The 23,202-nt window shown below is 53.2% G+C and overlaps 1 protein-coding gene across 1 annotated transcript; it reads right to left on the minus strand.

Annotated features, from left to right (window-relative positions):
* Positions 1–6,867: 6,867 nt before the first annotated feature.
* Positions 6,868–9,602, minus strand: LOC144158246 (arylsulfatase B-like). Its single transcript, XM_077688986.1, has 2 exons — positions 9,305–9,602; positions 6,868–7,313 (listed from the first exon to the last, which is right to left on the minus strand). Exons 1-2 carry the CDS (start codon positions 9,600–9,602, stop codon positions 6,868–6,870), a joined length of 744 nt encoding a protein of 247 aa, XP_077545112.1.
* Between the last annotated feature and the right edge of the window lie 13,600 nt (positions 9,603–23,202).

Below are 23,202 nucleotides of genomic sequence, written 5' to 3' on the forward strand. Positions count from 1 at the left end.
GGAATCGACTGACCGGAAGTAGGTGAGGGGGTCAAGAAGGTTCCCCCGTTCTCCCTTCTCCCTGTCGTGCAGATGCCCCTTTCCCCCTACCGCTTCGGAGGCAAATGGAGGGCGAGGGCCCTCCGCCGGACCGCGCGAGTAGCGAGGAAAGCGAACCACCCGCGCTCCTCCTCGCGGGGAAGGTGCCAGAGGCAGAGCGCTCTGTTTACCTCGGAGGGGTTGCGGAGGTGGTTACGCGCGCTTGCGCAACCAGTAGCGATGGGTGTTCGGCCGTTGGGCCGCCGCCCCGCGCTTCGGCTGCTTTCGCAGACTGGGAGCTGCCTCCTCATCATTCCAATCGTCGCTGCGCGCAACGAAAGGTTTCAGATCTGCGACGTTGACTGGACCGCCAACTGGTTTCCCTTTCGGATCTACCAGCTGATACACGAGCGGGGTGAGCGCATCCCCGACTCGGTACGGGCCCGACCACTTGGCCGACAGGGAAGCAGAGATGCCCTTGATTGCGTCGCTCAAGACGTGGTTGCGTCTGAGGACCAGGTCACCCACTTTGTAGCGGACCTCCCTGTGTGCCTTGTCGTACTGGGCCTTCTGTCCAGCGCGCGCTTTGCCTAGGTTTCTGCGGGCTAACGAAATCGCCTGCTCCATCCTAGAGCGCAGTTGCGCCGCGTACTCACTCGGGGCCGAGGAAGCGGCGGCCGCCCCCCCACCAGCCCGCAGAACGGTTTCCAGTGGGTTGGGCAGCTCTCTCCCGAAAGTGAGAAATGCGGGTGTGAACCCAGTCGAGCGGTTAACGGTTGTACGCAAAGCGAAGCTCAGCTCGGGGAGATAGGCATCCCAGTCCCGGTGCTGTTCGGCAAACGCCGCTAGCATGTGCTTCACGTTCCGATTCAACCGCTCGGTGGGGTTGGCTTGTGGGTGATACGTCGTCGTCTTTCGGTGCTTAATGCCCAGGGCCGCACAGGCTTCGACGAACACCTTAGCCGTGAAATAGGACGCGTTGTCAGTTATCAACTCGGCGGGGTAGCCAAACCGAGTGAATACTTCCGACAACTTGTCCCATATTGCGCGTGCCGTTAGTTTACGCAGGGGAAACAACTCGCCCCATTTCGTAAAGTGGTCTGTGACGGCTAAGAGATACATATGACCTCTGCTGGACCTAGGAAAGGGGCCCATCACGTCACAGGCCGCGATCTGCCAGGGTTGCTGGCTGTTGATCGACTGCATGAGGCCTGGGGCTTTGCCACCCCTGGGCTTCACGCTTTGGCACACGCGGCATGAGCGGGCAAAGTGGAGAGCGTCCCGTTTCATGCCTGGCCAGGTCACGGAGTTGCACAACTTAAAATAAGTCTTAGGGCCGCACGCGTGACCGGCCACCCGCGAGTCATGGAAATAGCTCAGAGTCGCTCTTCGCAGACTGCGCGGGATAACCACCTTGAAGGGGTCAGAGGCCTCCTCCGATGGTATGTATCGCAGCAGGAGTCCGTCCGCATCAAGCAGATACGTATCCAACGCACCAGCAGCAGTACCAGCTGCATTGTGCTCGGCGCCGACAGCAATACCAGCTGTTACCGGACGCCCGGTGGCCGCGCCACCCTGCTCCATCTCAGAGCACGGCTCTTCCCTGAGCCCGTCAATGATTGACTGACAAAATGGATCGTTCTGCTGAGCTTCAAGGAGCTCTTCTCTGCTGAACGCAATACCGGATGAGTAGACAGGGGCTACCAGGTATGCGGAATCGCCCGGGTTTTGCTGCAAAACGGCAGCCGTCCCTTCGGGGCTGGTTTCGTTTGAGCGGTCGGCGCAAAAAGCTCCGTGCTCGCACGCGTGCGTTGCTTCGGAAGTATGTGGAACAGAAACGGGGGCTCGTGACAGAGCGTCCGCCACCACGTTCGTGCTTCCCTTCCGGTAGCGCACAGTGAAGTTGTAGCGCTGCAGCGTCAGAGCCCAGCGCGCCAGGCGGCCAGACGGCTCGCCCAGGCGCTTCAGCCAGGTTAGCGCCATATGGTCCGTCTCCACCACGAACGCAACGCCGTCGACGTACAAGTCGAACTTGCGCAGAGCGAAAACTATCGCGAGACACTCCCTTTCCGTCACGGAGTAGTTTCGCTCTGCGGGTGTCAACGACCGGCTGACAAAGGCGACCGGCCGAAGAACACCTTCATGCTCCTGCAGCAGCACCGCGCCCAAACCGAGATCGCTCGCATCAGACTGAATCACGAACTCTTTGTTCAGGTCGGGCAGCCGCAGCTCGGCTGTGTCAACGAGAGCTTTAATGAGGGTGCGAACGGCCTCCTCCTGCTCCTGACCCCAGCTCCAGCGAGCATTTTTCCTCAACAGTGCGGTCAGAGGCGCTTGCAGAGCCGCGCAATTGGGGATAAACTGCCGGTAGTAGTTTACCATTCCCAAAAAGCGTCTCAACGCCTTAATGTCTGTCGGCGAGGGATACTCGAGCAAAGCTCGGACCTTTTCCTCGCACGGCAAGACGCGACCACTGTCGATGGTGAAGCCCAGCAAAGAGACGCGAGTCTCCGCAATCTGAGCTTTCTTTGGGTTGAGGGTGATACCCGCATCCTGCAACCTAGTGAGAACATCCTCCAGATGTCGGATGTGTTCCTCAAAGGTGCGAGAATACACGACAATGTCGTCGAGGTACGCCATGGCATGTCGCCACTTTGCCTCCCCGAGAACACGATCGATCAACCTCTGAAAGGTAGCTGCAGCTCCAGAACAACCGAAAGGCATTCGAGTGAACTCAAACAGCCCGCGGTGGCAGGTGAACGCAGTTTTGGCTACGTCACCCGCACTCATCTGTACCTGCAGGTACCCGCGACTAGCGTCTAGGATGGTAAAGTATCGAGAACCACCTAGGTTAGCCACGATAGAGTCAATACTCGGCATGGGATAGGCGTCCTTCCGAGTAAGCTCATTCAGCCGGCGATAGTCAACACAAAGACGGAAGGTGCCATCTTTCTTTTCGACTAGCACGACTGGGAACCCCCATGGACTGTCGGAGCGCTGGATTGCACCCGTCTCGAGCAACTCATCCACTGCGAGGTCGATTGCTCTCCTTTTGGCCTCACTGACCGGCCGAGGATTGCATTTCCAGGGCAGCGCATCACCAGTATCAATCCGATGCTGTACTAAGTTTGTACAACCCGGTTTCTCGGTGAACATGGCGCTGAACCGATTCAACAACGCCAATATGCACGCCTGCTCACGTTCCGACAGATCGGCCGACAGGGGCGGCAAACTGTGGTTCGTGTCGCCAGAAGCGGTAGCGATCATCGGGTTTATAATCGCTTTCTCCGCTCCAGCGTTCGAGCGCTTCGCCTCCGCTTCGCCGGGCAGCGCGGGGCTGCCGGACGGCGCGGGACGCGGGCGGCCTAACATCCCTTTCGGGTGAAGGCCGCGCGCGCGCCGCTCGGGAGGCGCGCGGGGCGCCGCAAGATGCGGTGAGCGCCCGCGCGCGTTCCCGGAAGCTCGAGGCGCTCGGGGGGGTGCCGTCGCAGCGGCGGCTGCGCGGTTGGGAGACATGGCTTCCCTGCCCGCTCGCGCGGCTTCAGGAGCGCAAAGCGTCTCCGACAGCGTTGCGTTGTTGCCGCGCGCGCGCGAGGTATTCGGAGCGGGGGGCGCTTCCGATACATCGGCAAGTTTTGCAAACGGGAGCAGGGCTGCATGAACGCCTTGCCTATACCCGCCGTTGGCAATGTCGATCACAATGCCTGTACGAGCCAGAAAATCACGGCCGAGAATTACAGGCACTGTGAGGCCCGGGAGATGTACGAATCTGTGGCGTCGCACTCGTTTCTCCCATCGGACCACCAACCTCGCCGAGCCGCCTGAGTTGGCTTTCCCGCTCGCTAGGTGGAAAGTGATGTCGCAAGCTCGCAATCGAATAGCTCTCCGATGCAAATGAGCGAGGACATCATCGCCGAACAGCGTAGCAGACGCTCCGCTGTCCAGCAACGCCGCAAACTTTCGACCAGCGATCGTAAGGGCGATGAAAGGCGCTAGTGCGTTGGGGCTTTTCACCCTGCACGCCATCGGGATTAGGGGCTCAGGCTCACCACCTAATGTAGCCATAGCCGTCGGCGACGAAGTGCTCACCGACGGCGGCTGGCGTTTCCCGAATTGCGCTGCCTTTCCGGCGCCGGGCAGGGAGCGGTGCACGCGCGGGCATAGTGGCCCGTTGCGCGGCACTTGTAGCAGACGATGCCGCGATGCGACTGCGCAGCCGGAGGCCGCTGTCCGCGCAACGCTGGCTGGTTCCCTTGGCTTGCCACACGGGCGTAGCGGTTGGGTTCCGAGTGCGCTACTGCTCCCTGACCGTCGCGCTGCGCGTTCGGTCCCCTCGAGCTTTCCACACGGGCGTAGCTGTTGGGTTCCTCATGCGCGTTTTGTCCCCGGCCGTAGCCGTGCCGCGGCATGCCTTGCTGGGCGTCAGAACGCGCCCGCATGGCGTACGAGTACGGGTCGAGCGCGCGCTCCGACACATCGCGCGGCTCTATTTCCGTGCTCTCCGCGTACGCTGCTGTTGCCGCGGCGCGCGGCATGGGCGGTGGGGACGCACCCTGCCATGCGCACCTTGGCTCCAGCGTGGCGTGGGCTGGGGGAGGCGGCCGATAGCTGCGAGCAGCTAGAATATCGGCTTGGATGCGTTTTGCTTCGCTGGCCAGTTCATTGAGGTTGGCAAACTGACTGCCTCGAAGGTACGCTGCAAAAGTTGGGTGGGCTTGTCTCGTCACCCTCTCAACCTTTTCCGCCTCAGACGCCATGGGCTTTGCAAGCAAAAACAGCTCCTGCATTGCCCTGACGTATTCGAGCAGAGACTCATCTCGGTGTTGAGTTCGCATCTCTAGCTCGTTCAACATGCGGCGCTCGTAATCTGGGGGCAGAAATTCGCTACGAAAGAGCGCTTCAAATTCTCCCATCGTACGAGCGTCGCGCCCCACCAGCCGGTACCACCGTGCAGCCTGGGCGGTCAGCGATATAGGCAGAACACGTCCTATAATCACGCTGTCATCCATACCCGACGCCTCCTGATAGCGGTGCAGCGCCTCGAGGTACTCCGTAGCACTCATGCGGTCAGAGTAACCGCCGTACTCGGGTATTCTGAGGCTACCGAGCGAGCTGTTAGGCCTGACGCTCGGTTGTGCACGCACCGCGTTGATCAGGGCTTGTGCGAGATCGACTGCTGCCGAAGGCAGGGGTGGTTCCTCGCGAGACAACGCTGGCGTAAGGCAGGCGACGTGCGCCCTAGCCGTAACCGCTTGCGAGGTCTGCGTGGTGGGGTACGTTCGTGGCGCAAACGCGTCGGCGAACGATGCGACCGCCGCACCGCTAGAGCCGTGAGGCTCGTACACGGCGGGGTCGGGTGCGCTAGAGCTGCGGCGCAGCTCCTCCTTTGCAAACATATCCGCTGGGCTGTTACGACCAAGGCCCGGAGGGCATGATCTCGTTGCAGCCCGTGGTGACGGCAGGTCGACCCCGTGCGGCACGCCGGCAGGAGTGGGATGATAGCTCCCGTGACTCTCCCGCGCGGCGCTTTGGTTGCCTGCTAGGATAGCGCTGCCTGGGCCCCAGAGGGGCCTGGGCGTAGTGGTGGCGGCCGACAGGCGCGGGACTGGGTAATCATCCCTCGCGCTGTCGTAGTGCCTCACGCCGGCAGAAGTGGGATGGCTCCCGTAACTCTCCTGCGCGGCGCGTCGGTTATCGGGGAGATCGGCGCCGCCTCGACAAAGCTCTGGCGTAAGCACGGTGGCGGACAGCAGCGGGTCGACAGTGGCGTCCCGCAAGCCGTTACCACAAGCAATCTCGTCCGACAACCAGCCCTGAACTTCGGAATCAAGCAACGAGAAGCGGGGGTGCCGCCCTGTCATCGCAAAAAACCTTGGTTGGGCGCCAATGTGGGCTAACGTACGGGATAGCAGAGGACCCCGGCTAGCTTTGCTAGAGAACGCTACGCGCCGTACACTAGCCCTGCGGAATCCGAAGACTCACGCACGGGTTCGGGTACTCACATGCGGTAGACAGGCTCCGGCAATCCAAAGTAAGGCTTTATTGCCTGGCAGATACAGTGCATACACCAGACAACACGACTATCGCTCGCGGGGAGACAGTGGCTCCTGTCGCTCGCTCAAGCCGCTGGGCTCAGACCTCGATATCCGTCATCACGGTCGCGGGAGCAGGGGAGGCATCCCGAGGCGACCGGTCAGGGCAGAATCCCTCGGCAGAGTCCCCGCGGCACGCTCTCGCGGGTCGCTCGTCAGCTTGGGTGGAGGAGAGGAGGTCTCCTCCGGCGATCGAGAAGAGGGCGGCGAGGGAGAAGGCGACGAACCGGTCGTCCCTCCCCCTCGCCTCCCGCACACGTTCGCGGCGAGCCGGTTTCGGCGCGTCGCGCGGGGTCGTGGAGAACACGACCTACGTGACGCGCCGGCTACCCAAAATGGCGGCTCCCAGCTCGCCCCAGCACGTGTGCGGACAAGGCGTGGGGGCACAAGGATCCCCACAACACGTAGTTAAACTCGATAGCTAACAATTATCTACCTTTCTTACTCCACCATACCAATGAATGCTGTGGCATATTAGAACTACTTTGAAGCAGCGGGGGGGGGGGGGGTGCACCCTGTTATTTATTTTGAAATGCTAATCAATTTTATAGAGTCCTAATTGTCCCAGACCAGGCACCCTTTCGTGGCATGAGTAGGGTGTTTGTTTTATCCTTGTCAAAGTCTACAAGACACTGATATGCAGTTCAGAAACCTGCAAACACAACTTAGTTGTTATTCCATGGAATGCACGGAGGGATGAACTATACACTCCTGATGAGAAGTGCGGAGATCAATGCGAATTTTATAGCAGCGCGTGTTACCCTGGGGTGTTGAGCGGCCACATCGTTGTACTCGCATGGGTCCTCGGCCAGATTGAAGAGGCAGGCGGCCACTGTGGGTTCGCAGGTCTTCGAGGATCCCGGGTGCCGCATTCGATGGGCGTGGCATAGGCGGGGCCGGGCGAACCACACACGGGATCCAGCCCCAGGTCTTTGAACGTTCGTGCAGCCGTCGACGCTTCGCACTGCTCCTTTGGTTTGGCCGAGTCCCATGTCACGTTGCCGACGATCGGATACCACTGTTCAAAGTCACCCTTCTCCGCCACTCCAGACACCAGCTTGAAGGGCCAAGCTATGATCGCTGAGTAGTTGTCGATGGGGTCGATGTTCACCACGAACTCCATGCGAGGTGGGCTCGATGTCGTCAGCAGCGCCTCAGCGTGGCTAACGCCATCAATATCGCCCAAGTCAGCTGGGACGCCTCCTGCGGTGTGTGCGAGCGTGTGACTCGGTGGGTTAGACCACCCCGTCACAGACGTTGCGCACGCATCTTACGTGATGAAAAGACAGCGGGACGCACATATCGGCTGCGTATCGATATGACAAAAGTCCTTCAAGCAAAGAGCTTTGGAACGGGGGTACTAAAGGCTAAGCCCCCTCCCCCTTTTGGTCTTCGGACAAAAGACAAGTCGCGGCTCCAAAATAAATAAAAAAACTGATTGGACTGGTGAAAAGTGCGGGGCTCAATACCACTGCGTCATTTTGTCAAATCACACTCCCTGTCTGTCACAGCTAATCGTTACTTAATTCTCTATTCACCTTGTTTCTTTTTTTCTTACAAATTGATACTGACGCATTACCGTCATTAGAACTTTACTGTTCATGGGGGGGAGGGGGGGGTGAACTATTTCCTTCGGATAATTTTGTCAACGATGTCAATTGCAAAAGGCGTAAACGCGCTTCCAAGGGCATTTTGAGTGCTACGCAGAGGTTACGATTGCTCTTTTGTAACCAAACAAATATTAGCCTTCATTATTATATTATGAAGTATGTTTGAATTGCATGAAAAGCTGTTACCCCAATGGTAGTGGAATTAAGAATCAATCTAAAAAGCCATGGCGGACTCCTTCGAAAAAAGCTATGCAAACACCGAAATTAATTCGCACTCTGATTTCTATCTACAACCACCAAATGCAAATGGAAAGCAGAAAGCTTAGGTGGGGCAAAATCTGAGCAGGCGGAAAGATGGAATCGATCAAAAGGTGCCCGTACGCTTAAAATAATCATCACCATCATCCACAGTTTTGAGAACCCCCCCCCCCCCCACAGGCGTTGCCCCCCCCCCCCCCCAGCGTTGCCCGAAACTACAAAACACTTCCAAAGCTTCTGCGTCATGCACAAAATAATGTACGAAGTGGGCGATAATACTGGTAGTATCTGAGTGTGCGAGGCACACCTTGGCAAACTCAGGCAGGCCTTTTTTGTCGCTGTTTTGGCGTTGCTTTTTGGGTGACGGTTCTATCACCGTAGGCACAAATCCAAAAACGGCTCGTCCCTCGCAGCGTCGATCTGACCTCCAACCACCGCAGAGGTCACGCGGTTGTGCAGTGTCTAATCGCTCGTTTGTTCAGAAGGGAGGGTTGCGGGGGGGAAAGGGGGAAGGAGTAAGGGCGCCTGCCCTTATAAGTTGGCACAAGGAGGCGCTGGCTGCAAGTTCACTGCGCGCCACCGACTCCGCCGAGCAGCGTCTGTGTTTTGTCTTGCGGTGGTACTGTGTGCTCATTCACTGCGCGCTTTCGGCGCGAAAACCGCACTATTGCTCGACAAACTTGGTTTAACAGCGTTCAACCACGGCAAAACTACCTTGAAGCAGAGTTCAGCTCGAGGTTACTCTATGTATACCGTTGCAACAAACACTTGAGGCGAAACACTGTGGCGCCGCTCCCGCGGCTGCGCGCCTCGCCGGGGCTTCTCAGGGGCATGGGTGGTGCATCCGAAGATAAGAATGCTCTCAGCAATAGAAGCTAGGTAAGAGTGTGCGTACTCCGAAAGAGGCAGAGTTGCTGTAACGTTTTTTAGCTTATAGCATGAAAGCCATGCTTTCCCATACACTCATGTCACGACAGTGTCTACGTAAAGGAGTATGTGTAGGCAGACAGCTTTCCCGAATGCTTATACGGGTACCAAGGTTCCCCAATATCAACATTGTTTAGTGCAAAAGAACCTTCGGGTATATTTGAGGGAAAACATCAGCGGCTGACAGTGTTCCAAAGCATACGTTGGATTGATCGTTAATAAATCCACACAAACTTCGTCGCTCCCCAGATAAAAAAACTGCGTCGTAAAAAGGTGAGCTAAATGAAAGCCACAAAGAAGGGCTGTCACGGTAAACTCCAGCTTAAAAGCAGCTGGGGTTCATGGTTTGCGTGTAAGACACGGCCGCTGAGTGGTGGCCGATGCAGCGGCGCAACTGACCGGCCATCTGGTAGAGGGTGGGCAGCCAGTCGGAGACATGGAAGAGGTGCTCGTAGTCCTCGCCTCCACGGCCCCTCTGCAGGGCCCAGCTCCGGAGCACGGCGGACGAGCGGACGCCGCCCTCCCAGGGGGTGTACTTCTGACCCTTGAGCGGCCACGAGAACGCGTGGTTGGCCTGGGGGCTCGCCGCGTCCCCGCCGTTGTCAGAGGCGAACACGAACAGTGTGTCACGCAGCATGCCCTTCTTGGAGAGAGCTTCGAACACCAAGCCCACGGACTCGTCCAGGACCGAAACCATGCCTGCGTGCGGAAGCTTTCAGTGAGCTGCGCGCGCCCCTTGCCATCTGTAACAGGAGGTCTTTGTACAACGACCAAGTTGATCCTGCTTTGGACATGTGATAATGAGCTCGATGAAAGCCCCTGACGGCAACGTTCGCTTCGCTAAAACAGAACAGTTGACGAATTACATAATGGTCCCAAATGAATGCGTGTATTCTTTCAAAGCACAGTATACTCTGCATACTAATATAGAGTGAGCATCCTAGTCAAAGGCCAACGACCCTGCAGGTTACACGCAAAAACCTAAAGCTTTCCTTCTTCGGCCTCAATGAACAAAACTAATTTATGAAACCTCTTCTAGTCGGCAAACGTGTTGTCACTCTAGGATAACGTGACGCAGATGATGACCGGACAGCGACGCTATCCAGTCACTCACTCGTCGGTCGACTCTCGAATTCCTAAAGCGCCTTGTCACTCTACGTTTACTACGACACAAGCAGGTAGGGTGATAAAAAATTGGTGCAGTGTGACAGACCCGCCAACCGAAACCACCGACAAAAACAGTCTGCCGACCGGTGCGCCGATGCATTGTCGGAAATTCATTGTAGGACGCACACACACAAGCGAGGACTTCGTCCCGACAAACTTTGTTGCGTGATTAGCCTGCTTTTGTTTCTTTAGTTTCTATAACGCACTATAAGTGCAGTAAAGTGCATAATGCTCTAGTGCAGTTCCACTGGTACACCCTGGTGCATTTAAAAGCCGCATAAATTTAGTGTGAGCCCAGCCCGACACCAATTTGCTTTAGTCGGGCTGGGCTCGCGAGGTGTGTACGCGTGTGTGACTGGTGTACTTGTAAAAAAAAATACGCAGTGCACTCTAAGAAAAAAAGGTAGAGAAAGGGAGGAAGAGTCCAGGATTCCTGCCCAAGCGCCCCTAGTTCTCAAAGCTGCCACCACGTGCCGTCGTCGAATGGAATTTTGCCTACACTTCTAGGCACTGTACCTACACGGCTGTTTTCCCTCATTCTTCTCGGGGCGGTCGCGGCGTTCGACCGGTTTGACTGTCAAGTGCGACGGCGCGGTCAACTCCTTCTCCTCAAGTTAATTGTTCGTCTGTGAGCGAGGAGTCACTTCAATACACCATTTTCCTTGCTAGAGGTGGGCGCCGCCATTTGCTTTTTCTGACCGGACCGCTAGCGCCGTCTATGAAGCGACCGCCGAAACCTCCGCGCTGGGCTGTTAAGTCAGGTTAAGTGCTCCGTTCTTTCCGTGCGTCTGCTCGGTACCCGTGCATTACCGAGCGAACCGTAGTGGTTTGGCGTTAAGTTAGCGGTTGCAGTGCTTGTGTGTGTGTGTGTGTTCTGTTTTGTTTTCATCATCTGCGTACGGATTTTAGGTCCTAATGTGCTGCCAGAGTGGAAAATGCCGACTCCGTCTGTTGCAAGCAGTAGTAGCAGTGTGGTAGTGGTGCCGCTGGTGCTCCGCAGTTCCGCGATGCAAACGTTCCGGTATGGCACCGACTGACATTGAAATCGATATCGGGGAGTAAATACGTGTTTTCAATGCCACTGTGCTTGTTATGTTCACCGATTAGTCATGTTTACGGAAGCGCGGACGTCGAATGCGGAGCGCGCACAGCATATGTGGGTCACGGTGATCCGTGCTGGCGATGGACTTTCGACGAGGCGATTGCTACGCTGTTGACATTGCAATGCAATATAATCTTTCTTAACTAGACTTATGAAGGTTACTGACAAAACGAAATTACCTGGGCGGAAAAATAACACGACCGCACAACCAGTCAACTTACTATTCGAAGGTTGAGCAGTAGGGTCAAAGTTCGGGCGACTTAATATTGGTTGATCATGATTGACCTAACTCTGCGCAGCGCATGTGGCTTTTCGCTCGGAGCCCACCTTTGTAAAACCGCTGCTTGCACCACATATGCTGTACGCGAGCAGCAGTAACTGTTTTGTAATTGTAATACTTTAGATGCCGTGCCAACGCAAAAGGAGTAGAAGCTTTTCCTTTGACCGCGTTGTGAACAGGCTGAGTTATTTTCCAAATGCAGCGTTCACGCGTATCTCCAGCTGCGTTTCCACATTGGGCTGCCTGCTTATCCTGCTATCGACCAGCAGTGTGCGGTGGAGAAAGTTATCTTTTCATATCGTTTGGCAGTGTAATGCGTTGGCCTGAAAAAAAAGTAAACAAAACGCCGTGATTTTAAAGGTTACTATAAATGAAAAGGGGATTGTTTAATGCCAATCGGCTGTAATGACAAACAATATATGGTATTTTAAATTGACTACAAGGAACCAGAAGTTATTGTAATGTTGTATTGTATCGGCGCTCGTGAAAGATCCCCAGGTAGTCAAAATTAATCCGGAGCCCACCACTGCGGCGTGCCTCATCACCCATGAAGCGTTGGGGCGTTAAACACCATAATGAATCAATTAATCAATCAACCAATCAATCAATGCTGTATTGTAAAAGATAAAGTTGCTTCTAACATTTAAGGGGGTTCCGTTCCCTGTCGCAGCATTGCGTGTTGTAATAAATGTATTTTGCTCCGTCTGCTTGCCGTCCAAGTGCACCCAACAAACCCTGGAGTTGGTCGTTGGTACAAAGTCGTTGCGATTTATTAACGGCATCCACCCATATCTCAACTCGGTGTGCGTTGGGAAGCGATGCAGCAAAAACACGCCGCGACCGCAGTGCATTTTCTCCAGGCAGTGTCGTGCACATGCGTGCTGTTGGCGACTGTTTCTCACTTTCTCTGGTTGTTCAATAACCCACCACCGCGCAGTGCTGGCCAAGCGACGTTTGCGCCTTGAACGGCATCGCAGCATTGGCTAAAACAGTTGAAAGTTCCGCAAAAACTAAGCAAACGGTGCGAAATACTCCCGAACTACGCAGCGGAGCACACCGCGCCGGGCGATTTTAACAGCCCAACGCGCACAGGCAACGCTGGTCGGCCGCCGAGAGAACTGGTTTGAGAGTATTTTCCCCCTTTCCCGGCTGCTTATGGAAAATGGTGTATATTCCCCCGCGACTATTGTGGGATGGCAAGCGGATGCCTCAGAATAGTTGAAGCTTGAGCCGGTTGGTGCAAAAGTTGGAACGAAGCGAAGACGAGACACACACAAGCGCTCTGTGCTTGTCTCGTCTTCGCTTCGTCCCGTTCATTGCGCTGCCCTCTACTCTGAAAGCGGATGCCCTCTGCGTTAGGATTTTGGTGGAGCTAGGAAAGGTTGTCCGCTGGGAAGTAATTCATGACAACTACTAGATATACGGCTTATGTCTATCTACGACGCTATTTTCCTGTTTATCGCACATTTCATACCACCGGAAAAAAAAGCATTGGATAATAATTACTTATTTGGGACAGCTACAACGGCGGAACGATATTTTCGAGTAAAAAAATGCTACGGCAGCAGCCGCCGTTTCTTTCTTCCGAAATTTGGTATTCTTGAATGGCTTTTGAGAAAATTCAAATTGCAGGGACGCATCTAATTACTTGAGCAGAAAGCATGAAATTTCAAAACGCGTTCAAAACAGTACCTGCGAGCGATGTTCCCGGTGCGTCACCTTAGCTACTTCAATGAAGTTCTGGAATTGATTCATTTTATGACATCGTGACGTATCAATAATTAGTTTCAGAATTCCTCTGTCACTGCTCATTATTACCTTACCGCACGATGCGAACTCACGGACACACCACTAGAGATAAAGATTTGTAACTAGTGCTTCAACTAAGGGCTTACCTTCCACATGAGTAATATTCTACATATATTTATTTATTTATTTATAACTATCTCTCACTTTCCTCGATAAGGCATTGACTAAGGTAAGCTAAAAAAGACACAAGTACAAGTTTTAACATGTGTGACAAGTAATGCGTGAACGGGGTATATAAAAATGAACGCTAAAGATAAGAAACGCATAAAACAAACCTACACATAAATGAGGATCTCACCTCATGGCAGAACAAAAACTCCAATTCACTGCACGGATATCGCGTCTGATGAATTTTAAATTTTACCGCATTTCCTGCAAACGATGTCGATCGCATGAAGACTCTTAACCTTAGGTGGCTTCATTATTTATGTTGTCGGTCGCCCTCCAAGCCCGTGGTATTCGCGAGAATTATTCGTTTTAAAAGTATTCACATATACTGTTTTCTTTTCCGTTTTTCTTGTTTTTCTAGAAATAAAAATTCCCGTTGCCAACACGCCATTTACCACAGCAGAACGCCTTTGAGGCGATATAAGATTAACAAGGACACTGCGCTAACATGAGTGCTCACTGTATATGAACTCCGAAACGTAATGTAGAAAAATTCTGAATTTATATCACCCCGAATATTGTACTCCAGTTACAAGGCCGAATACAATCCGCGAATTGGAGTGAATTGGTAAACATTCATGTTGGATACACATAAAGAAGTGCGGGGGTCACGAGCAATAGCGTTAGGTCAAAAGGGGGAAATCCCCGCTTCACATTTTATGAGGCGCACCACAGTGGATTCCTCCGGATTAATTTTGAACACCTGGGGATCTTTAAAGTGCGCCGAAATCCCGGACACACGGTCGTTCTTGCTTTTCGCCTCCACCAGAAAAGCGGCCGCCGCAGCAGGGAATCGAACCCGCGCCCTTGTGCTTAGCAGCGCAACGCCTAATCCCCGCTTTACCCACACCTTCTCTTTTCGGAACCGGCTTCCGAAACAACGACAGCGAGCCGCCTCATGACAAATACATTTTTTAGGCGAAGCTCATTTGAATACATAGTGTTTTTTTTTGTATTTTGCATGTATGCAAACAAAAAGTTACGTATCTGAAGAGTGAGGCGTTCTTTACCGTGGGGTGTTCGAAACAAAATGTCCCGGTGTAGGCATTGTCAGTACGCGGTCACCACCAATGTCACTCGCCGTTCTTGACCTCAAGCTTATGCATCTCAACACTCGATCCGCACCATCAGTAGGCTAGTTAATATGATGCACCGTCTGCTCGTTCGCTAGAGCCAAAATAACAGTGCGTGGATAAATGTATGTCTTCCTTGAGGATGCCCATCATCAACTTTCAACAGAAATTAAATTTGTTTACACCTTTCCGGTAAATTTGGCGCCACCTGCGTGTCACGTACCAAGACAAGCTTCGCTGGTAATCCACATTCACCTGGGATGTCTCGTGATTTTTCTTTTCGATTATTCCTCACAAAATTGGGAGCTATCAATCTACATTTAATCTACTATAACACTTACATGTTCCAGCGTGACCAATTCGACACTTAATGTTGCTGCGGACATACATTCTTACGCAGTAATATTGGTAATATTACCACTCCAGGCACATCGGATAATCTCAACAAAAAAAAAACTGCGCGCAAATTAACGGGGACAAGAACACACGAAGACAGCAGAGAACCCCGTTAATTTTCGCGCAGTTTTTTTTTTTTGGATGCATTATTACCAACTCGCCCAAATCTCAACCCTTTTACATCGGATAACTTGGAAACCCGGTCAAAACATTTTAAAAGTGTAGCTTTTCTGTGTGGACTCAACACGCAAGCCCTTCTGTTCGTCTGGGGTGCAGGATGTGCCAGACTTTCCTGCATGCGAAAATTGTAAGAATAAAAGGCCCTGAACCTTGGTGTTTTAATACAAGAGCACTCATATCGGCCTTCCCAGGGAAATCGAGAAAACGGCCGCAACAGCACTCAATTGTCGTCGTCATGATTCCACAGCTCAGACGACAAGGACAGAAAGAAAAACGCAAGACAGGCGCTATGTACGACCGGCGCATGCGATTCGCATGCGACTGATCCGGCAAAACCCGTCCTAACAATCAGTCGTAACGATCAGTCGCATGCGAATCGCATGCGCCGGTCGTTCATGTGTCTAGCGCTTTAAACAAGTCCTCGCCAAAAACGAGCATCTGCAGTATCTGCGAGCTTCCAAAAAAAAGTGAAAGGTATGACATTATGAAAAGTATGTCATATATGTGGGCTTTTGTTTCCGTTCCATGGATGTATTATATATACATGGTGGTTTCGTCAATAAACTTTCAGCGCCTGTTTGGTGTCCTTTCTTTTATCTTTTTACTGGCCCAAAATAACGTAAAATTACGAGCAACAACAGTTGTAATAAACACGTTCGATTTGCGTGCTTGCAACTCCCATGTTAACAACGGGCGCGGATTTTGCTGCCTCAAACGCTCGCTCGAATTCGTTTTCGTACCGAAACGACCTGTACCGAACCGCCCTGTACCGAAATGTCCTGTACCGAAACGTCCGTGTACCGAAAAGACCGTACCGAAACGCCCTGTACCGAAAAGACCAGGACCCCCGAAATGTCCGTGCACCGAAATGTCCGTGTACCGAAAAGACCGTACCGAAACGCCCTGTACCGAAAAGACCTAGACCCCCGAATTGTCCGTGCACCGAAATGTCCGTCCACCGAAATGTCTGCGCCGAAATGTCCTACACTGAAATGTCCGGATCCCCGTTTGACTAAAATGCCACCTTTGAGCTGACACACAACGTTTTTCAAAACCATTTGATTGAAATGCCGTTTGAGACAAAAGAGCACGACTATCGACCTTTAAAAATCTCGAAGGCCTTTGAAACGCGAAAGCTTGTACTCTCGCACCCAGTTTGTTCGTGCCGATTTGCAATTATTTGCGAGTAAAACTTTGTTATTAAAGAGCTCGCTCATAATCACTTTTCTTTTGTTTTTGTTTACTATCACTTGGTCGACTACTAGAAAGTAGCATAGACTACCAACACCGGTGGTACGAAAAAAGAAAAAAAACTGCCTATGTTGTGCAAGTTTTGTGAGCCGCGGGATGACGTGCCTTCGAATATCTCTAAAAGTTCGTATGCACACGTGCTTGTGGGGTCGCAAATGATCGTCATTCAGCGGAATCAATGGGAAATTGGGTAGGCCCATTACCAATTGGTTCCTCTGTAGGACCCACACAACATGCAGTGAAGGTAAACTTTTGGCTGCGACCTGTCTGGTTGGGAGGCTACAAAGAAAAGCTATAATTACACTGCAAACAATGGTACAATAAATGGAGAAGCCGACGTTTCACAACCAGCTTTCTTTCTCAGGGGTGACTGGGGTCAGCCTGCTGCCGCGTCCGATAGCCTTTCAACGCGTTAGGTATCTCGCAAAGCCCCTCTCTGTCTAGCGCAGGCCATGCGTATACACAAAAGTGAGAGTCCCAAGGTAGCGATTAAGGTATTGTGACGTTGTGCCACCAAGTTTTCGTTCTCGACGATGGCCGTCCCGACGGAGTCGATTCTGTGGCCGGGTGCATGGCAGTGAGCTGACATAATCTCTTTACTGCACAACAAAGAGCCACCGAAGAAGCCCCCGAGGACACAATGACCAGTCTCATTCACCCCAATGTCGCCCATCTCAAGGAACAGGCTTGCTCCCTGCACCCTTCCGCGCCTCGCCGTCATACCTGCCTTAGTCATACCGATGGCGCCCCTTTCCAGGAATCGCTCCTTTTTCGCCCCGTTGGCCTCCACGGCTTCAAGCCGGGTATAATAACACTTCCGACATTGGATGCAGACGTCTCCTCGCCTGCTCCCATTATAATAGGAAGGAACTTTTAATCGGCTGGTGTGGCGAGAGCTGCAACAGTTGTCTATAAGCTTTCGGCGCCCACTTTGCACAGTGGAAAAGCACAACTGGCACCCCCGACATAGGAGGCTGGTTCTCCAGCAACAACCGCCCCCCGACCCCCCCTCCCTGGTCAATCCCCTTAGCAACGCCACTGTAAGTGCGATAGCTGACTATTTTTGAGTAGAACCAGACTCCTTCAATACACCGAATGCAACGACGACGGGGTGATAGAGAATATCAGGAAAGGCGAATGCACACGTGCTTTAATTAAAAGGCGCTTTGGTTTCTTTCCTTTTTATTTTTTTCGTGACGGTTGAGGGGCTTATTAAACGCGGAAAGTTTGGTCTCTCTCTTGGTCTGTTTGTCAGCCTGTCTTTCTGTTCTTCGATTCAGCCGCCCGGCCAATGTTAATGCAGAGGAGAGTTCTAAACAATTAAGTCCGCTGGCAATGTCAATACTTGTGATTATTGTTGAGCCGAAACAAAACATTAAGCATATTTGAAATAAAACACCAATACATAACAGATATTTGCATTCTTACTTAGAAAAATTCCAAATGAGTAGTCCTTGATAAGTTAATTGTCTGTACGTATGCTGCAGAAAACATTATTACAAAGCATTTCCAACTTCTGATAAAACAAACACTGCAAACCCGCCGCAGCCCCTGCTAACAACGAAACCGGGACGGAAGCGTGCGGCGATAAAAAGAGAGAGAGAGAGGGAGAGTAATTTATTGCATGGAAAGAAAACACAGAGAGGTCGGCCTGATCGTATAGTCTCTGACCTGCTACTTTGTGTGGGGGTGGGCAAGGGGGAAAGAGCATAGATGGAGAGGGTGACAGGTATGACGAATATAATAGGTGCCTCCGTAATTCATTTCTAAAAACGCCTTATTAAGCACTTGCGTTATCAAAAAAAAAAAAAACCAACGCATACAAATGCGGAATGCCGAGAAATTGCCCTACATCATTTAGCGGTCTAAAAAGGCACACGTTCCTTTTCCCGCGCAGTGGCCCTCATTTCCGCAGCCTTTGTCGTAGGGGATCCGCAAAGTGTGAAAATAAAATAGTTACTCTCACTGATTTTTGAAAAAAAAAAAGCGATAATAAGTCGTCAAAACACGACCGAGGAAATACGGTGATACTGTCACTGATTTGTTATATAAAATACTTAATAAGTCGCTACAAAAAGAATAATGAACAATTAGGTTTTATAAATGCTACAAATATCCCAGCTAATATTCAACAAATAAACAGAAGTTTTTTTTTTGGCAAGGCCGCATAACCAACTGCTGGCCTAAAATAACGCAGAACTGCGAACAAGTACATCTGTAATAATTAGGTACGAATTGCGTGCTCGCAACCACCACGTAAACAACGCGCGCAGCCTACAGCGCATGCCGGAATTCGCCTTTGTACCGAAACACCCGTGTCCCGAAAGGTCCGTGTCCCGAAACGCCCGTGTCCCGAAAGGTCTGTGCGCCGGAAAGACCGTACCGAAACGCACTGTACCGAAACGTCCTGCACCGAAAACACCGGAGCCGAGCGGGGCTGCCGGCGGCCCGCCGCCGGCAGCCGACCGCGGAGGCTATGGGGGCTGTAGAGGATGCCGGCTACTACGAGAGAGGGCACCACACGTTCCCACTCTCTAACCTGGCATCAGACTCCAGACAAAAAGTGCCCAGTAACATTTTTCTGTGAACCAATCACGTGGAATTTTATGGCGTCTTGAAGTTAACATACTGTAGTACTCAAATCCGGGAGAGCAATTGGATATCTGATCTTGCAGCGACACAGTGCTCGATTTACGAGAGCCAAGTGGTCCATTTTTCAGAGACTGCCCATAGACGCCATTGACAAAAAGTTATATGCCCAGGTAACACGCATCGTTCGAGTTACATGATTGAAAATATACAGTAATGGAGAGTGAAAGCTGTTCTGCATACAACCGGGAGAGCAATTAGCTCACTGGTTTGGGTGAGGAGCTATTGATTTTTCATTTTTCGCTCCCTTCAGTTACGGAGCGTCGCGCCGCCACACGCCGACAGAAGGCGCTGCTCTCCGCGGAGGCGCTTGGGCAGGAATCCTGGGTTGAGAGTTTTCTCCCTCGGACCAGCGAGCTTCTCCCTTTAGCTAATTACTCGTAGCGCCCTCTGTACGGCCTCTACGAAACACCGAAACGGGGGAGGAAATATTCTCCCCTGTCGTGTGCAATCTGCTGTCGGCGCCGACGCTGAAAACAAAACCGTTCATCGTTGCACTGTGGCTTTCGCCGATCGGGCGCATACGACGACTATGAGCAACACCTCCCCTGCGGTGTGCTGCTTGCTTGTTTTCTCGCTGTCTTTTTTTTATTATTACCATGTGCCCGCCACGCTAACGCACGGCTCGCCAGCCGTGTGTTTGAAGCACATACTGTGGGCACCGCTGCATGCTTGCTGTGGGCGACTCGCCTGCGCCCTCTTCGACGTTACCACTGCATTTGTGAACGTTTTATACTGACGCCCAAGAGGTCAGCGATGATAGCAAACTGCCCCTTTTTTTCGTCAACGAGCACGGACCGCAGCATATTGACGTATCAGTTATCAACAACAAAAGGCCCCCATTCGGTAACAGCTTGGCTGAATGGTTGCCAGACCAGTGGTGCGTTCTACGCTGTGGACAACGCCTTGGCACGACATCTTCTGGCCTAGAGGGTGTTGCCCGGAGCCCCTCGCCGCGAGCTCCCTTCCCTTGCCCTCCTCGCCTGCCGTGCGGCTACCGGGCCGCAAGACTTGTAGACGCCGGCGCCCAAGGGATGGCGCTAGTGGGGTGAAGAAGCGGGCGGTGATGTTGAAGAACCGCGCGTGCGACTGGGACTCGGGACGCAGAGAGTTTTGGTGCTGGTGTGTGCGTGTGGATGCCCAGACGCGCGACAGCGACGTGGAAGATGTAAGTAAAGAGTTCTTTCACGCAACCGCCGTGGGCCTCATTCCTTGGCATGCCGTAGAGAGCAGGCCCACATCTGGCGCCCGAACGTGGGGCTGATGTCAAGCCCGCCCGTGGACATTTGCTCTCAGCGGCTGCCAGGAAGGGGCCCACTGCGGTTTGGGACGGCATTCCTTTGTTCCGGGAAGGAAGCGCCATTTTGGCAGCGGGAGACCAGGGCCTTGAGCCATATAGATGCATGTTTGTAAATTAGTTTTGAGGCCAGTGTTTTAGTTTGCTTAGGTTTTACGATGACTGTAGATGCACGCCTGAAGTTTTTCTTGCGTTTCTTTTTCTGTTGTTTGATTAACGGCCTAAGTGGTTACATTGCTAGTGTAGTTAGTGTTCGTAGGGATATTAGTCCCTTGTGTATTTTGACGTGTCCCTACTGTAGGTTTTTTTTTTTTGGTATTTTAATGTGGCTATAGTTCAGCCCCGTTGGTCCTATGTATTGTCCCGACGTTCCTTTTTTGCTTCCATTGTAGATTTGTGTGTGGGGTGTGTTTGTCGCGTTGCGTATGCAGTTAGCGCGGCTTGCTCTGTATCTTCGCGTCTACAGTTTGGCGCGGTTGAGCCAGCTTTTGTTGGATAGTTCGCTGGCAATGGCTCCTACCACACGGAGAGAGATGGGAGAGAAGGAGGAGCCGCAGAGCTCGGCGGGAGACTCAGCGGCCGCTGCGCAGGAGGCTGCTGATCAGTTGCAGCCCGCAGATCTCGCCTCAATGATGAGGCAGATGACCGGGATGTTCGCGGAGATGACCCGAACGCTCGGTTCGGCCCCAGCGGCTCCCACCGCGGGTCCTGTTGTGCCAGTCTCGAAGCCGCGTTTCAATATCGAGGTTCCCTCCTATTCCGGCTACGGAGACGTGAAATCCGTTTGCGAATACCTGCAGCAACTGGATTCGTATCAGACTGCGGTAGGCGCATCGGATGATGACGTGCTACGGTAGGTCCAGCCCGTGGCACTGGTAGGAAGCGCTGCGCGTTGGAGGCGCTGCCAACCGGCTTTCGAGTCGATGGCAGATTTTAAGGACCGCTTCCGCGCTGAATTCCTGCCACCTGATTGATTACGAACACCGAATGAGGGACGAGCTTGCCCTTCGCACGTAGCACCCTAAGGAGAGCCTCCTCGAGCACGTGCGGGCGATGCAGGAGCTGTACGAACGGGTCGACCCAGAGGCAGCCGACGAGGTCAAGGTAGCGCGCGTGTGCAGGCAATGCCACCCGCGTTTCAGACCGTACCTGTGGGGCCAGTATTTTCGCAACTTGGAGGCCCTCGCACAAGAAGCGCACGTAGTTCAGGCAGATTTACTCGCCGAGCTTCGCTACAGGTTGCCGCCGAAACCCGAGGAATCGCTCGAACCGGGTTGCGCCTGGTCGGGAGGGGGAGCGGATAACTACGGGTAACGGCCCCACAAACTCCTCGGTCGGAAGCAACGCAGGCGACGGAAGAGGGAGGCAGGACGAAACAGCCCTTTTGTGCTGGTTTTGTCACAAGCCTGGCCACTTCTCCCGTCAGTGCCCCGAGAAAATGCGTAGCACGCAGGGAAACTCGGATCGCCGGCGGCGGTGAAGGGCGGTAGCTTGTCGTCGCCGGCGGGAAGCGAGAAGTGGGGGCCAAGCAGAGGGGGTGCGAGGGAGCCCCCAGAGTACGCCGACGCTGGCGCCGACGGGCAACTGGCCCCCTCCGCATGCAGGGCGCAGGGAGACCCCTCTTCGTCTGCCCCATTCATGCGAGTGTAATTAGTCGGTCAAGAACTTTTTGTACTGGTCGACACAGGCTTGAGGCCTGTGTCGACCAGTACAAAATGTTTGAGGCCTGCCGGAGAAGGAGAATCCGGGTAAGGCCCGCCGAGACACCCTTGAGCTTAGCAGCGGGTTCGGCAAAAGCAGAGGAGAGGGAGCTTGAGTTTCACACTCGGTTTTGATGGCAGAAAGCGCCGAAAGCGTTTTGTTTGCTTGCCTGGTTTGTCTGTTCCAGTCATACTAAGCAGAGATTTCCTCTCGAGGGAGGGTGTTGTGCTCGACATGGGGAGGAACGGCTATCAGTACGGGCCGCAACCCCCTTTCTGTCCTTTCGCGAACGCGCCGATGCACGGTTTGCAACTGCACGGGGCAAATAAACTCTACTGTGCTGCGGAAGACCAGGAAGAGGCGTTACGAAAGATGAGCACTGATGTAGAAGCGGTCGTCGCATCTTTTTCAGGATCCGATGATCAGCGCCGAATGTTGGCGGAAGGTTTGCTCCCCTTATCGGAAGGAGGTTCGGTAGCGCGCGCACCGAGTTGAGCGGTTTTATCGGCGGCGCGTGCCGCCCCGAGAGGGGGAGTAATGGGCCGGACGCAGGAGTCGAGGCCGCGTGAAATAAATTGCCCGGACGCTCACACACGAAAGGGAGAAAAGGAGGAGTGCGAGCGGAAAAGGCGAAGGGCGCTTGGCTTTTCCGCCGTTGTGCACACTCCCTGCGTTCTGGGACCGCCCTGCCGGCGTTGAATATCGCCGGAGAAGTGTGCGCTCAGCGCTAGCCTCTGCTCGTGCACTTTCGTGAAGCGACAAGTGTATCAATCGGCGTGTTTTATTTCGCTCTCTGCGACGGCCGCGCTGTGGATTGAACGCTTAATCCTTCGTATTCTAGCGAAGTTACGAGTGCTTCAACCGTGCCTGTGTTGGATATTTCGCGTTCTCTTACGTGAAGCGGCAACTGTTTGGATACGCAGTGTGCGCTCTACTATATCCTCTCCTCATGCTCTTACGTGAAGTGCTTCAACCGTGCCTCTGTGCGTGATTTCGCGTTCTCGGGTGTTGGCCGGCGCTGTAGATTTCGAAGTGCCTCAACCGTTCGCCAGTCGCCGCGTAGTTGGAGCGGCTGTTTCTCAAACGTAGATCTACCGTTCACCCTACATGTGATCGGCTCAACCTTTGGCCCGGAAATTGCCGATGTTTTTCTGTGATAGCGCAAACGACCATGTTGCTTTCGTTCTTTTTTTTTTTTTTCACTAGCGTTCCGTGCTGACGAAA

This window comes from Haemaphysalis longicornis, unplaced genomic scaffold (genome assembly GCF_048455015.1).
Source record: "Haemaphysalis longicornis isolate Haplotype H1 unplaced genomic scaffold, Haemaphysalis longicornis Haplotype H1 scaffold_1, whole genome shotgun sequence".
Lineage (NCBI taxonomy): Eukaryota > Metazoa > Arthropoda > Arachnida > Ixodida > Ixodidae > Haemaphysalis > Haemaphysalis longicornis.